Source organism: Pezoporus flaviventris, unplaced genomic scaffold (assembly GCF_033815535.1).
Source record: "Pezoporus flaviventris isolate CSIRO_AGI_PZ_B2104156 unplaced genomic scaffold, CSIRO_AGI_Pfla_v1 ptg000001l, whole genome shotgun sequence".
Lineage (NCBI taxonomy): Eukaryota > Metazoa > Chordata > Aves > Psittaciformes > Psittacidae > Pezoporus > Pezoporus flaviventris.
The window spans coordinates 43,837,346-43,852,683 of NW_026892549.1; the positions used below are offsets into that span (position 1 = coordinate 43,837,346).

General features: G+C 44.6%; 1 protein-coding gene across 2 annotated transcripts in view; it reads left to right on the forward strand.

The window, feature by feature from the left end:
* The first annotated feature begins 288 nt into the window (after nt 1-288).
* The window catches only part of ITPRID2 (ITPR interacting domain containing 2), a 40,868-nt gene continuing 25,818 nt past the window's right edge, over nt 289-15,338 (forward strand). The window contains exons 1-9 of one of the 2 annotated variants that reach the window (XM_061455038.1): nt 289-394; nt 737-1,012; nt 1,165-1,213; nt 6,430-6,479; nt 7,344-7,400; nt 9,819-9,855; nt 11,047-11,145; nt 11,611-11,819; nt 12,727-13,421. In XM_061455038.1, coding sequence (XP_061311022.1) covers nt 796-1,012; nt 1,165-1,213; nt 6,430-6,479; nt 7,344-7,400; nt 9,819-9,855; nt 11,047-11,145; nt 11,611-11,819; nt 12,727-13,421 — 1,413 coding nt within the window. In that variant the 5' untranslated portion in view covers nt 289-394; nt 737-795. Of the gene's footprint in view, nt 395-445; nt 569-736; nt 1,013-1,164; nt 1,214-6,429; nt 6,480-7,343; nt 7,401-9,818; nt 9,856-11,046; nt 11,146-11,610; nt 11,820-12,726; nt 13,422-15,338 lie in introns of those variants that run through there. The other variant, XM_061455046.1, reaches the window with a different exon arrangement.

The following is a 15,338-nucleotide window of genomic DNA, read 5'->3' on the forward strand; positions in this document are numbered from 1 at the left end:
GCTCCAGTTCCCCCATGAAAAAAAGAAGTCACAAATACCGTTCTGCCTGCTCTCGTGTGTTTTTGTCTGGACACATCCTGTGCGTGCCGGGCCAAGGAGCAACGCTGAGCCCAGCGTAGCGCGGGCTGCCCTCACCGGGTACCACAGCCCTGCTGCCCCAGCAATCAGCCGGCTCCAAACCCCGGTCCCTGCATCTCTGCCCTTGGATGCTCCTCCGCCGTCGCGGCCCGGTGTTGCCGGCCCCGTCAGGAGACGAGCTGCCGCCGGCCCTGCTCCCGTCACGTGGCCGCCGAGTTTTCTCCCGCAGCGGTATGAGGAAGTCGGAGCCGCCGCCGCCGCCGCCCGCAGCCGGGGCGGGCGCAGCCTCCGCCGCCGCCTCCCCGCGGTGCGATATGTGAGTAACCGCGGGCAGGGCACCGGGCCGGGCAGGGCGCCGGGCCGGGCAGGGCGCCGGGCCGGGCAGGGCCGACTCCAGCCGTACCGCCCCTGCCCTCCCGCTGTGTCCCGGGCGGCGGCGGCGCCGCGGCTGGCACCTGCGGGGTCGGAGGCGGTGGTCCGGGGGCAGGCGGTGAGCGGGTCTGAGGGGTGGGCCGGGGTGTGAGAGCGGGGCGGGGCAGCGGCTCTCCCGCGGGGCTACGCGGACGGCGGCCCCGCGCCCCCCGGCGGCACGGCCCCGTTGGCGGTCCCCGGACGGACGGCGCGGCACAGCTCGGCTCCCTTTCTGTTCCGCCGGCAGGCTGGCTCTCTCCAGCAGTCCCCTCCCGGCGTGAAGCCCCCGCCGGCACCGCCGTCCTGATGGAGGAGCCCCCGGCGGCGGAGGAGTGGCAAGGGGCGACCCAGAAGAGGAAGGCCTGGGCCAAGAGCCGCGACTCCTGGCAGGCGTCGGAAGCGGAGGATTTCTCGGCAGCGGCGGCGGCGCTGGCCCGCGGCGAGGAGGAGGAAGAAGAGGAGGAAGAGGAAGAAGAGGAGGAGGATCTCGCCCGCGGAGAGCTGCCGCTGACCGCAGAAGCAGGTCAGTGCCAGGGGGTGGCGGGGCCGGGACGGCAGCAGCCCGTGAGCCACGGGGACCCCCGCGGGCCGGCAGCCAGGGGTGCTGCGGTGGGCCGTCCCTGGCGGAGGGGCTGTTACTGACTGTCGACTTTTCTCTCCTACTCTGCCCTTAAGGCCACAGTGTTCCCAACGAGAAGATCGCGATATGGCTGAAGGACTGCAGGTGGGTCACTGCGGGTGCGGGGCCGGAGCCCACGGTCCTCTAGCGGGGTGACGGGCCGGGCAGCTCCCACGTCGTGGAGGAGAGAAGGTCCCGGCGGGGTCCTCTCGTGTGGGTCATCGGGGACACCTCGGCGCTCTGGAGCCAAATTGGCCATCGGCGCTCTCCCAAGCCTCCCTGGAGTATATAGAAGTACCCTTCGGTATTGGGTGGGTTATGCCTTTAGCTGGGGTTGCAAGGAGAGCAGTAGCATACCTATGAATGGCTAGGGAAGAGCTGACTTTTGGCAACTTTTCTCTCCTTGTTGCCTCATTAACGAGTCTGAAGACTTTCAGTCACGAAGGGAGGAATTCAGTTGAGGGGAAGGAAGGCTGCACTGGTTTGGAAGCTGCTTTATCTCTCACCGAGGGGCTCCAGTTTAAAGCCACCCATTGGCTTGCCTGATTTTTGCTACAGATTTGAAGAAATGGTGTTTTCACAGCAATGGCCTCTATGCTTAGGGGTCTTCAGGAGTGACGGCATGATTTAGACTAACGTGATTTATCCAAGTCTATTCCAATGTCCTTAACTTGAGACATGGTGTATATATATTGCACATTTCTATTACTATTACAAAATACTTCCTTGGCGTTTGTGATGGGCTGGCAGCATTACTTTTTCTTCATCCTCAGTCACATAACAGCATAAATGCTACATGCAGTAGCAGCTGATTTTGTCTTGTCTTTTTCTGCATTCAATCCTAGCAGCCCTTTGAGCCAGATTTGATGGGGAGAAGTTGACAATTAGTTTTCCAGTAACAATGACATTTAAAGACATCTCCAACTTGATGTTTCTGGTTTCCTTCTTTTGAGAGCAGCTATGTTAAGAAGAAAATATACACCTGAGAATAGGCGTGCCTTTGTGATCTTTTGATCCCGAAAGTAACTGACTGAGCTTACTCCTGTAACTGCAGTGTGGGTTTCTGTATAGCTTAAAGGGTCCTTGGTATAGTTTTCTTCAGATCTTTCCAGGCTCTGCCTTCCAGGGGGTGTTGGAGGAGTAGTGGGGGACGAGGCTCCTGAAGGAGAAAATCTTCCTAATGCTGCACTGCCACTTCTCTCCGTATCTGCAGGATTTCTCTCTAGAACCTTCCCTGGCCCTGTGATCTTTACCATTTCCATACAGAATTTAGGGAATAGCACAAAACTGCAAACCGACAGCTTGAACTTCTAATAGGTGGTCACAAATCTTGAGTAACAGCAAAAAGCTTGAAGGCTTATTCCAGTGCTCTGATAGCTCTGTTCTTAAAACTGGCAACAAATGCTTCTGTGGAATGTGTTTGCATCTCTGGCAGTTGATTCCCAAAATATTGAAATCTTATTTTACACTCTATTGTCATATTTTACACGTAAGGCAATAAAGCATAAGTTTACTCTTTTTCTAATACAGAGATGCAAATTTAGTTAATGCATGTTTGTGAAACCCACTGTGACTCTTCCATAGAAGTCTTTTAAAGTGCAGCTGTCAACTGTCGTAAATCTTTACAGAAGAATCTTGTGTTCTCCTCAGAAAGATAAAATTTGCCACTTTTTTTTTTTTCCTTTCCTAAATCTCTTAAACCAAGCTACTCAGACTGGAGTTAGGCTCTGGCTCGGTAATGTGTACAATATCTGCATATATGCATATATGGTTCATATCTGGGAGGTGTAATCCCAGCTGCCTGAAGTGATGCACACTCCCTTGTGTTTTAAAACTGCAGGATGTATCTAAGATGCATGTGAACAGTAGCTGTATGTGCAGTAAAATGATTATTCAACTTGCACTGTTACAAAGTGAATGTATGTATAGAAACGCTGCGCTGATTGTCTCTTGGTAACAATGCGTAGGAAAAAAAACAGATGACAGAATAGCCATACAGGTACTATAGTGTGGTGTTTAAAAAAGAATACTTAAACCCAACAGTTCTTGTGAAATTAATGATTGCTGTCCTCCCTGAAAACTGTTACTTGTTTAATAACACTGGTGGAGCTTTGATTGCTACAAGGTGTGGGCAACATACACACGCTGAGCTTCTGTCTCGGAGCCTTATTCTTGCAAGTTAGCTCTGTTGCAAGTATAACCATTACTGCAAGTGAACATTCAGTTACTAAAATAAAGTATTTTCTGTTACCTATTTTCTAAAAGCAGTCCTTCCCATTTTGTCAGAGTTTCTATGAGCTTTTGTGAAATACACATCATAAGAAAATTGGCGCTTCTGAAATCTCATTTTCTGGTTTCAGTTAGCAGCAGCACAAAAAAACTTAGTATCAACCCACTGCATAAATAGATCTGCTTATAAGATTTATTCCATTGCTTGTTTCCAAAAGCATCCACAGTGTTATAATATGGATAAAAATAATTACTAGCTGTCCCTTGATATTCATGTTAGTGATTTGGGCTCTTATTACTTGGCATCTCTGTTTCACATCTGCTTTGGAGGAGAGAGGAGGGTTCCTAATATCCCATGATAATTAACTTGGTGGACATACGTGTTTTGGTTTTTGTGTTTGTTTTGTTGAGGGTTTTTTTAACCCAACCAACAGCAAAACAGAACAAAAAAACGTATATATATCATACTGTGGTAGAATTATAGAGGCTTAAGGAGTGTCAGATCTTACTCAAACTGTCTAGTTAATTCGTGTTTTAGGAATCACATGCTTTGAGAAAGGCATTCTTTGCCCTCTCCCTGGTACTTTGAAAAGGCATTTTGAAATAATAAGAAAGTTGACAAAGCTTTTCCATTTCAACTCTTGTAAAGCTAAGACAGGAAACACAAGTGTTTGTATTATACTGATAGAAAAGAAGAAATTTTTGTCAGCTCTATGGTGACATGTGTTATTTTGGTTGAGTGTATTTAAACACTGCCAGTAGTACAGGAGATACAGGAGGTATTTAGGAGCCATCTCCTGTAGATATGCAGGAAGTGAGTTCTTGAAATGCCTCAGAAAGAAGATTTTTTCCTTCAAGTTTAAAATAAACATGGCTCCTGCCCAATTAAGGCTTTAAAAGCTGATGTTTAAACTTTCGCAGCACAGCGCAAAACCCTTATCCTGTTCCTGAAGACCACCCTACCTCAACTAGTAGCTGGGCAAACAAACCTCTGTGATGTGAGAGAAAGCCTTGAAGCTGCATAACGTCTTTTTACCTGCTTAGTACCAGCATCCCATGGCAATGTGGGCTTTGAGAGTTCATTCAGTTCTTTTGTGGACTGACATTGAGAGAATTTATTGTCATATATGTTAGACTACAATAATAAATGAGTGACTGCAAATGGAAAACTGTAGCATCTCTTGATCCAGATGCATGTCCGCTTACTTGCTCTTTGATCTGGTTGCCCTCAGGTTGCTATTGGCCTCCCTGGCCACAGTGCAGAGGCTGTCGGGACATGCTCGAGACCTGCTGTGATGTGTCTTGGGCAGGGAGACCTCATCCTGAGGACCCAGCAAGTGAAAGGATCCCCCCAGCCCTAACCTTCCCAAGTGCACAGGGCTGCTCTCTTTTTCTCTGGTGAAAAACAAACTGGCGCAGAAAGGCAGAGCTGTCTGTTCTGTTGTCCAAAAGGATTTCTGTATGGGTACTTGTCCCTTGTTTAAACTTATGTCATGTCTAGTTCTTAAATGCAAGTTTTTCAAAGGCAGGGGTATAAGGCAGATGTGCCTGTGTGCAGCAGTGCAAGCAGGGCAGCAGAAGGGTGGTTGACAGGGCTGCTTTTCTGGTGGCTGCTAACATGCTGTAGAGGTGGCAGACTTAATTCCTAAAAGAAAACACCAGCTTCAGTGGTTGCCTTTACTATTTTCTGCCAGCTGGTGTGTGCAGCACTGACCTTGGCTGTTAAAGTCACCACCAGCGAGACCTTGCATCAAAAAGGTAGAGACGTGAAAGCAGCCACTAGGGAAGGAGGAGTATGGGGGCGCACCCATCAGAGCAAAGGAGTAAACAGGCATAGTTATTACCTCAGAACATAAGGCTTGTTGTAGCGTGACAGGTTTAGACAATCTGCCCTAAGTTTTTTCAAACCCCAGCAGGGCAGACAGGCAGAAACCTGGGAGATCTGAGCCTCTGCAGAGTCTGTCCTGTCACCTGAAACACATTTATGCACATGGATGCTCTGGCTGTTTGCCTGGGTGTCTCACCATGGTGGGGCTTTGCTTCACAAAAAGACACATCGAAGTGAGCTTGCTCCCTATCATCAGGCCATACGTGGGAAGAGTGAACTCTTTTCAGAGGGGAAAGAAAAATAAGGTTGTGAAGTGTAAGGTCTGTTAGAAAGCAGATGCAACCTTTCCTTGCTTAATTTGGCCATGGCACCAAACCAAATACTGTATCAGAGCACTGTTTACTTTCAGGTCTTTGGGCAGGTTTATGTTTTTTGTCTAATTAAAAACCCAAATGAAACATATAGAATATAGGCACATAAATAATCTACTTTCCCCTTCTTTGAGTATTGTATTTCTGAACTTGTTTTGGGCTTTGAGGGTTAATGCTTTAGTACTTAACAGTGACAGGCCTTTGGTTAAACATGTCTCAGAGACAAGATATGGAAACATCCAGCTAGTGTCAACAAGTGTAGCGTGAGCCCAGAGAGGGATTGGACCTGCCATTTGTGCAGTTTCTGTTGCTCCTCTTGGGCACTGTGAGGTTCAGCAAGCTCTCTGCCCTTCACGGAGCAGCAATGGGAGGGATAATCCAAGTAAGAGGCAATGTTAAGAGCCTATAAAATATCAGAATCAGCAAGTGACAGCTAACATAGCTGTCAAGATTTTTATCTTGTTCCTGATCACCAAATATAGCTTTTCACCCCTCTCTCCAAGAACTTTTGAATGTGTACAAAAATGACAACAGTTTTTGTCATATAAATGAGATTGAGTTAGCCCATTCAGAAACCCATGCTCATTTTTTTTTCTGGGTGTTTTGCTGAAAAGCCCATGATTTCCTTCTGCAGAGGGCTGTGACCCTGAAGCTTTGCCACTGCCCAGTGTTTGAGTGTTGCAGTTATTAACCTGTTCTGTTGTTTTTCCCTACAAGGCGTATTTGTTCAGAGGGTTGGTGATTGTTTAGGAAGTTATTGCCAGTCAGATGTTTGTGCTTTCTGGGGGTGGAGGGAGGGACAACTGCTGCTATCACAAGCTTGTTACACACTGTAAGGAAGGACATGAAGCAGCAAGTTTTTAAAGTAGCATTAATCTCTTCTGTGGTTTCAGAACGCCTCTGGGAGCCTCCCTGGATGAGCAAAGCAATCCTCTGTTGAAGGGTAAGGAAAAGCCTTTATCTTCTCTCCAAATTTTTCAATTACCTATTGAAATCTCTTGCTGGAAATGGTGCTTTTGTGGATGTTCACCTGAGACCCTGTATCTTTAGCAGCAGCACAAACCTAGTCGGCGTTGCTGAGTTATTCTCACTGTGAAGCGGTTGTGCCTGAGAAACTGGAGAAGGGGGAAGAGATCCTGATAAGTCTTTCTGGAGAGTTTATGAAGCCCTAAAAAAACCACAAAGTGTGCAGAAAGGGGAGGATGTAATTTCCTCTCCCAGCTGGCCAGCATTAGGCCGTCTCTGCCTCTCATAACTCTGGTTGCCACACCTGAAAATTTTACTGCCTGAGCAGGACTGAATGCTGAAGCACAAAGTACAGCAAGAATGTGCAGGTAGTGAGTGACAGGGTGCAGAGGAATTACTTGCTGTGCCCGGAGTCTTCGCTTCAGCTCTTAATCTGGTACAAGGAGAGAGAGGAGAATGCCTAAATTTGACTCAGACTCTGGATCCCCATGGTAAGATGTCTGGAGGATAGATAACGTAGCAGCAGAAGGCGCAGATGTGTTGGGTGGTATGCCCAGGTTCCCACTTGCAGTTAATTTGCTTGCAGGTTGACTCGGGGATATTCCTGAGCACAAAACAGTGTTGTAGTTGTTCTCTATCAAAATAATTTTTCTATGTTCTCAAATGTAACTTTGCACTTCTTAGTGCATTTTTACCATATGAATAATGCAGGGATTGTAAATACAGTCTGGTTATATCCTGCTGCATCAACCAATGTGTCTTGCTAATGTCTTTAGTTAAGCTGTTGAAAAGAAAACACTGCAGAAGTCTCATTGTTGAACTGCTAACTGTACGTTTTCAGGCATGCTGGTGAGAAGTGGAGGAAGTTTTGAAGATGACTTATCCCTGGGAGCCGAAGGTGGGTGTGGCAGGATTATGACTATTTTTCTAGCAAAAAAAAACCCAAACCCCTTTATGTTCAAGTCATCTGATTTTTATTTTGAAAGACAGCATTTCCCTTCTAGCCAAAGGCAGTTGAAAACCTGGCTGGAAAACCAGCCTAGGACATAGAAAAATGCAGGAAGGTTTGCTTTTGAGTTTGTTAGACTGTTGTTGGTGTTGAACATTCTGGCCTAACCCAAATGTCAGAGGCATCCCTGAAATTCACTTCTGCCTTCTCATCTTAATGACCACAGCAGCAGCACAGCCTGGAGCACTCCCTGAGGCTGTGAGAAAGTTGTTTCTCCTACTTGCTTTTCTTGTCCATGGGTTACTTTTGGTAGCTGTGCGTGCCCCACTTCCACTGAATCGCTTGGAGGAGAAAGAAGGACTGAAATTCTGTCAGCCACAAGGCAAACCTGTTAAGGGCTATGTGCTTTTAAAAATGAAAAGCACCAAGGCTGAGTAAGTATTTTGGATCAGCCACGATAGGCACTTTGCTGTTGCTAGCTGCTTGCCTTCTCTTTCTCTTCCCTTTTTTAAGGGGAAGGAGATGTAGCTGTTCATGGTGGACTTCATCGTAGAATATGACTTTCAGCCTCTCTTTATCAGGGGTTAGAGGTGTGCACAAACAGGCTTACAAACAGAACTACTGTTGCTCCTGGTCTAACAGCAGCATTTTGAAGTAAAATAGAAACAGTCTCACAAACTGGGTCCTGGGGTTATCTGCACGGGGTACAAGACAATATTTGCTTTCAGTGTAAAAACAAACAAAAAGGCAAAACCACTCTCCCCCCCCCCCCCCCTTAGCTTTTAATGTTTTTTTGAGCTATAGCTCAAAGTGTCAGAACTTCTGTAGTAGAAAGCCCTTTCTTCCACAGTAGTCTTGTCAATGGTGTCAAACTAGTGGAACAGGGTCTGGGGGAAGGAAATTATCGTTATTTTTTAAAGATTCAAGACTTCTAAGGAAAATAGTTGATCTGATAATGAGCTTGGTCTGACAATGATGGAGAAGAAGTAAATGAGTCCCTTACTGCAATATATTAACTGGGATTAAATTTTCTTTCTGATGGTCTTTTCTATTTGCTAGACTGCCTGCAATGCAAATATTTCATAGGAAAAGCTTCCTTGTAACAGTAATCCAAGCCCTGATCATATGACTAAGAATGCAAGAGTCAGTATATTTTAAAGTATCATGTCACTTTTTTCTTTTAATTTTTTCCCCCTTTGTAATTCCCAAAGATTTCTGTTTTTTTTTTGTGAGCATTTAGCATGATTTAGGCAGAAGGTTGTTTCCCTCCTTTTTGCATAACAAAGGTCCCAATACTAGAATCGCTGGTTGATTTTTGTGGGTAAGAATGTGAGTGTTTCTGCTTTGGGCTTTCTGCTTTCTGGGCTTTGCTTCCCACCAGAGAACAAGGGATCAACAGAGCTGCTGGAGCAGTGCTGCGTGTGCTGTTGGACAGGCAGCCCCATTGAGGCTGGTATGAATGGCCTTCTCTTGTGCATCCATGACTGAATTCAGATACAAGCCAGAGCCCTGTGTGAATGGTATGGAGGGCATTGAGCAGGGTCTTGTAACCCCAGTCCCCTTCTAAGCTTTTAAAACCTATGGTTTAGCTGTTCAAACTAGTCACCAGTTAATCCATATATATAGTCTTACCTTCAAATTATAGGCAAGGATACTAAAAAAAGAGATGTGTCATCTGCATTTTGTATACATTTCAGTTTCTTCATGATGCCTCTAAAAATAAGAGAGGCTGTGAGATTTCCATATTTTGCTCCCTGCTGGCACTGTGAGTTGAGATGCAGGGTTTTCCTGGCAGAGCCCTCTCATCTCCGAGGGTGTCCACTGGTCCCACCAGCACTGCAGCCTCCACCTTGTTGCACCTAGGATTGCACTATTTGGGCAGCCAGGGCCTTGCCCCATGTAACGAGCAGTCTGTGCTGATGAAAAGACTAGTGACTTTAGTCTCAGTACTGGGCTGTGGGGCCAGCTGCCTTTCTTACATTCTTTACTTTGTCTGCATACCTGCTTCCCGTTCTCCCCTTCCTGCCCGGGAACAGCCCTGCACCTGGTAATCACATCTTCAATTGCAAAGCAATAAATGGTGTATGTAACCATCATTGCTTTACCACACATTAAATCTCAAGTTAATATGATTAATGACAATATATAAACATGTGTCCATCTGAGATTTTATTTTAAACAGAATAACCAAATCACCTTTATATTAGCTGTATACTAGAAACTCTTGACAATCATGTTTACATAGGAAGAGAAAAATTTGACCTATGCGGGAGTATTGGTAAACAAGTTCACTGCATGCTTCTTCGTACTGCTTGTGGGAAATGCAATTCTGAAGAGGTCTGTGTGTAACTTTCTTTTTCTCTACAGCTAATCATCTACGGAGTGATACACAAATGGAAACATGGTAAACATCTTTGTTTTGTTTGTTTCTTTGCTTCAGGGAAATATTTTTACTGGCCAGTGGGAGAGGGGGCAGTGGAAGTTGTGAAGGCTACCTCGTAGCTAAAGTTCTTCTGCTCTCATCTGTTTAGATGAGAGGGAAGGAGAAGATCCAGAAAACACAGAAACAGTCATTAGGAGATGCAGAAAAAAATCTTCCAGCAGACCTGATGTAGCTTTTGGGGTAGTAGGATTTCAGAAATTTCAGGGAATTTCAGAATTTTCAGAAATTTCAAGGGAAAATTAGTTTTATCTTTCAGAGCAGATGTCCTTTGAGTGTAGGGAAGAAAAGACTGAGAGAGGAGAGGCTCATGCTTTATAGGGACAGCTTGTGACTAAAATGTGCTGAAACTAAAACCCCATTGAAACTTCAGCAAATACTGGCACAGCCTCTGTGGGCAGCATTGTGCTGAGCCGGGCTCCCTAAGTGCACTTTCTGGTGAATCCTCTGTATTATTTGGTTTCTTGGTGGCTGGTGTATGTGTGTTAGGATTTGTATAGTAAAATCCATCTTGGGAATGTTTGTCCCCCTGAGAGATTGGCAGTAAAGTACTTCTGAGACCAAGATACCACCTGATGCTGAGGTGTCTTCTTCAGGTGCAGGGAGGAAATAGTTTGGGATTGGGACAGAAACTAGCCGGCAGTCTGGGTTGGAGCTCATTTCACTCTGTTTTCTCCAACCTGGAGCCTCTTCAGCTTCCCCAGCGGCCACCTCTCGGGCAGCTCGCAGCTTTGCACTGCTGGTGGGTGGTGACTGGGGGAGAAAGGGAGCTGGAGCCATGGAGAGGTGGTCCTGCTGGATGAGGCAGCGGCACAAGGAAGGCATGGAAATGCAGGGCAGGGCAGCTGGGCTTCCTCTCTGGACGAGGGAGGGATCGGGGAGGGTGGGGCAGCAAGGGGAGATCAGAGATTTGTTTTCTCAGCTTGCATTTGCCTTCAAATTCTTACCATCTACGTACGTCTTTACCGAGGCGTCCCAGGGTTCACTTTTGTTATTGTATTTCACTAAATGACATGGCTAATATAAACCAGATAACACTGAAGGGGAAAAGAGAAATTCAGCAGCACTGGAAGCTTAGCTCTCCTCTGAGAAGGCGAATCGAGTCCCCGAATGAAAGTGATTTATTGCAGGTGTCTTCTCCATTTGTATTGACAGCAATGGTGTGCTGGCGAAGGAGAAGAGGCTGCAGTTTCACCAGAAGGGGAGAAGTATGAATTCTACTGGGTCTGGAAAAAGCAGTGCGACTGTTTCAAGGTAAAAGAGTACTATGCTTTGAAGGCGTGTTTGACTGTCTGGACTTGGCTTGATTTATGTGCATTGTGGCTTTCCCTTCAGTAGCCGAGAAGGGAATTTTCATTTGGTTGCTTAAAAAATTGCTACTTGTTTTCAGTTGTGGTTTGCAGTAAATACTAACAAATGGGCCTAAATGTTAGAAATGTCTGTAATTTTAACTACATTTTAAAATCAGAGCACTTCAGAATGAGGGCTGACTTCATAAGTTACGGAATGGAGCTGAGATGTGTCTGGGCCAATGGGTCTAGTGATAGGAACCAAAACTTCAGATGCAGAGTTTTCAGTTATTTCCTAAAGTAGGCTGAGCTGTAGGAGTCAAAAGTTCAGTAGACTAAGCTGGCTACTGGGCCAGTTTGGTAGTTGGACAAAAGGGACTGGGCCTTAAAAGCAGAAAAGTAGATGGTAAACATCTTTTCATTTGTCTAGTGTTTCTGAATTACTGGAACTTTACGAGGAAGATCCTGAAGAGGTGCTTTATAACCTTGGGTTTGGAAGAGATGAACCAGATATTGCTTCAAAAATTCCAGCGAGATTTTTTAATTCATCATCATTTGCCAGAGGGATAGATATCAAAGTGTTTTTGAATGCCCAAATACAGCGCATGGAAGTGGAAAATCCAAATTTTGCTTTAACAAGTAAGTATGTTTCTGAAGCAAAGTTTATTTTGAAGTTTTTGAACTGTGTAAATAACCCCAAAAGAAGGTGTGTATCTAATATTCTGCCAAACCCCTTTTCAGCCATCAGCAAAATTCCATTCGGAATCTGTAGTAAAGCTGTTGCTTGGTCTTAAATATAGCAAAAGGTTACCATCATGTTGTACACCTTGGGGTAGGGGTTTATAGTGGGAGAGGGAAATGAAAGGCGTCCTGTAAGATATACTGCCTTCTGGTTTGTACCATTCCTGCCTCTTGCTCCTAAGCTTGTCTTCTGTTGTTGCTTTAGAGCACTGAAACAAACAGCAATAAAAAATGTTTCTTGTATTCTTCAGTATCTGGGTGGGATTTTTGAAAGCTGCTAGCAGCGACCTACTTCTGTCGTTGAAATCTGGGCCAATATTTCTGTTGACTTGAACAGGAGCTTTGTTAGGTCAGTAATGAATGTTGCTGAAATGAGGGCATAGCTGAAATGTCCTCTTGTAGCTTTAGATGGACAGAAATGTGAGTAACCCTTTTCTTCCTAGCACATTGCAGATTAACTTGCATTTGCATGCCTGTGTTTCCTTTTTATTTTGTGAAGGCTTTTCATGCTGTTCTTGTGCATTTAGTAAAGACTCTAGCAAAGGTTTTTCCATTTTTCATAGTGTGTGGTATCCATTTCACATCACAGTACTAGGCAGTTTACAGTCAGCCTTTGCAGCCCATGTCAGAAGTAGGAGGAGATTTGGGGGGGTGGAGGAGGGTGGTCAGAAATTATGATGAAAATTCCATCTTCAGATATGAACAGCTGTCTCTGAGAATTCAAACCATTGTGTGGATCAATAGGTCTGGGATGTGATGAGCAAACGTCCTCATAAACTCTGCCTTACATTTCATTCTTGTGCAGGTCGTTTTCGTCAAATTGAAGTGCTTACTACTGTGGCCAATGCTTTTTCTTCTTTGTATTCTCAAGTTTCTGGGACTCCTTTGCAGAAAATTGGTAGTATGAATTCAGTGTCTTCCAGCAAAGAGGCATCCAGCCCTCCTCCTTTAAATCGCAGCAATACTGCCAGTCGGTTAATGAAGACCTTGTCAAAGCTCAATCTGTGCAGCACACAGCAAGCCGATGGTAGTGGCTGCTCAACTCCTTCACCTATTGAAAAAGGGAAAAGTCCAGCTGAACCAGGGAAAGAGGAAAATGATGTTAAAAATGAACCTAAATTACAAAAATACTCTAAAAAGAAAGATTCTCCCTCTTCTTTGGCTACTGTAAAGGAGGAGATAGCCACTAGTCAGACAAATGCTATAGACTCAAATAAACCTGCAAACCTTCCTGCTGTTGCTGCTGATACGCAAGTGGGTACTGTGCCTCCAGCAGATGTGGAAGGCAACAGGTTGGCAAGTGCCCAGGATGGACTGTATGAAGAATCTGGTCCTTTGGACTCGCCAGGCCTCAGCAGTAGTTCCAGTACATCCAACAGCAGCACCCTGACGCAAAGGCTGCCCACAGCATCGCTAGGCAGAGACCCCTGCACTCCCCTCGCAAACCCATCTATAATGAATCTAATGCTGCAGCAGAAAGACTCCTTTGAGATGGAAGAGGTAGGTGGAGATATATGACTTTGTTTTTGCATACGGTTTACATAGTTTGCTGGCTGCCAGCAGAGGAATGTTCCCTCCTGTGTAGCTGACAATGTTTTCTCCAGGAATACTTTAAATTCTCCCTGTGGTAGGACACTTGTCGCTTTCTCTCATTAGGCTGCTTTAATTGAGCCTTTTAATGAAATAACTTGGTGCTGCTGCTGTTACTATTGTTCCTGAGAGTCAGCAGGAAAGTTCTCATTCTTTTTTCATCAAGCTCAGGTAATTGCAATCGCTGGTGTAACTGATAGGCGCTTTTCCAATGGAAATAGATCTTGTATGTATTAGAGACTTTGGTTTCGAATTTTGCTTAAATTGCTAACTTGAAGTCATTATGGCCTGAAAGTCAATTTAGTTTATTAATTGATATCGATTAAAAATAAATTTGTGGATGGAGCAAAAGTGCTGTTCTAGGAAAGGGGGAGGGGCTATAGGGTGAGGTGATCATCTTGTGCGACTTTTGGTTTTGATGACAATCTACTGTATGTTGATTTCATTTGTTCTCTGGAAATTAGAACCCTGAAAGTCACTGCTTGACGTGACTTTCTTTAGTCACATCACTTTAGTGATGGCTTAGCTGCACATTCTGTACTCTCTGCCTTTTAATATCTTCATAAATGCACGTCTCCATTTCTGACTGATAATTGCCCCAAGGGGATTTTATTTCCCATGTTTCTGTAATTGCTTTGTTTATTTATTAGGCTAGTAAATGCACAGCCTACATATTCAAGAATGCACTTTTTTTGTGTAGACTCTCACCTTGAATTGTAAGATCTGTCTTAAATTAGTAGATGCTTTTGTGGACACAGTTTGACAGTGGGCTCTTCTTACCAGTTCAGCAGTTAGCTTTTTTGTCTTTGTGAAATAAATACGTAAAATGAAAGATTGTGATTTCACTGGTGAAATGAGTGAAGAAAGCAAGTGAATGGAAAAACCCCAGAGTTTTACAGTGAGTGTGATGATTTAGCAGATACTGTGCCTAGTGTCATGTTGTTATTACAAGCTCTTTGAGATCAAATAACATTGTAGCTAAAGGCAGTCACTGACTAGAAAAACGTAATCCAGTTTATAGTTCTTCTCACTTTCTTGTGTGAGTATGTCCTTACCTACATCATGTTTGGCCATTTACTGAACCAGAACAAAGGACTGGTCCAATTGAGAGGGGAAAAAGAAGTATGTTGTATTTTGATTTATTTATTTTTCCTGGCTTAGTTTTCAGACAGATCATTTTCTTGATCTAGTTTGTTTGTAGCTGCACAGATGTTTTCATTAGCACAATGGGAGGGGTTTGAGAGGCAATGCGTTCTGCAACATATCCCAGAGGAGAAATTATTTTGTTTGGTACTCTTGGGAAAAGTTGAAACAGCTGTTTTTTATATATATATATATATATATATGTATATATATGTGTGTATATATATCTACTTATAAAAGGAATGGCATTTTCCTTCAGAGTAAGTTGGACTGTAAAGGGTTATGACATAAAGAAGACTTGCTGAATTCTGCACAAGCTAAATGTGATGCATTGTGAAGTTTCAGTTGACACACTTTGCAATGATGCCAGGGCATAAACACAGCTGTTTTGGCAAGGTGACATGTGATGTGGGATGGGATTTTGGTGAATTTTTGTTTGCACAATATAATGCGTACATATCAGCTGCCTACAGATCCCTGGGAGGGAAGGATTTGGGTTTGTTGAAGAAACTTTAGAACAATACCTGGCAGCATTTTATTTTTGTGTGCCTCTAAGCAGGCTATAATGAACAATGAAATGTATTAGAGAAAGTGATAATAACTCCTCCCCCCACTTTCCCAGCTTGGCTTGGAATGCATTCATACACATAAGAAAGATGACAGATATATCAAGGAAGCTCTTTC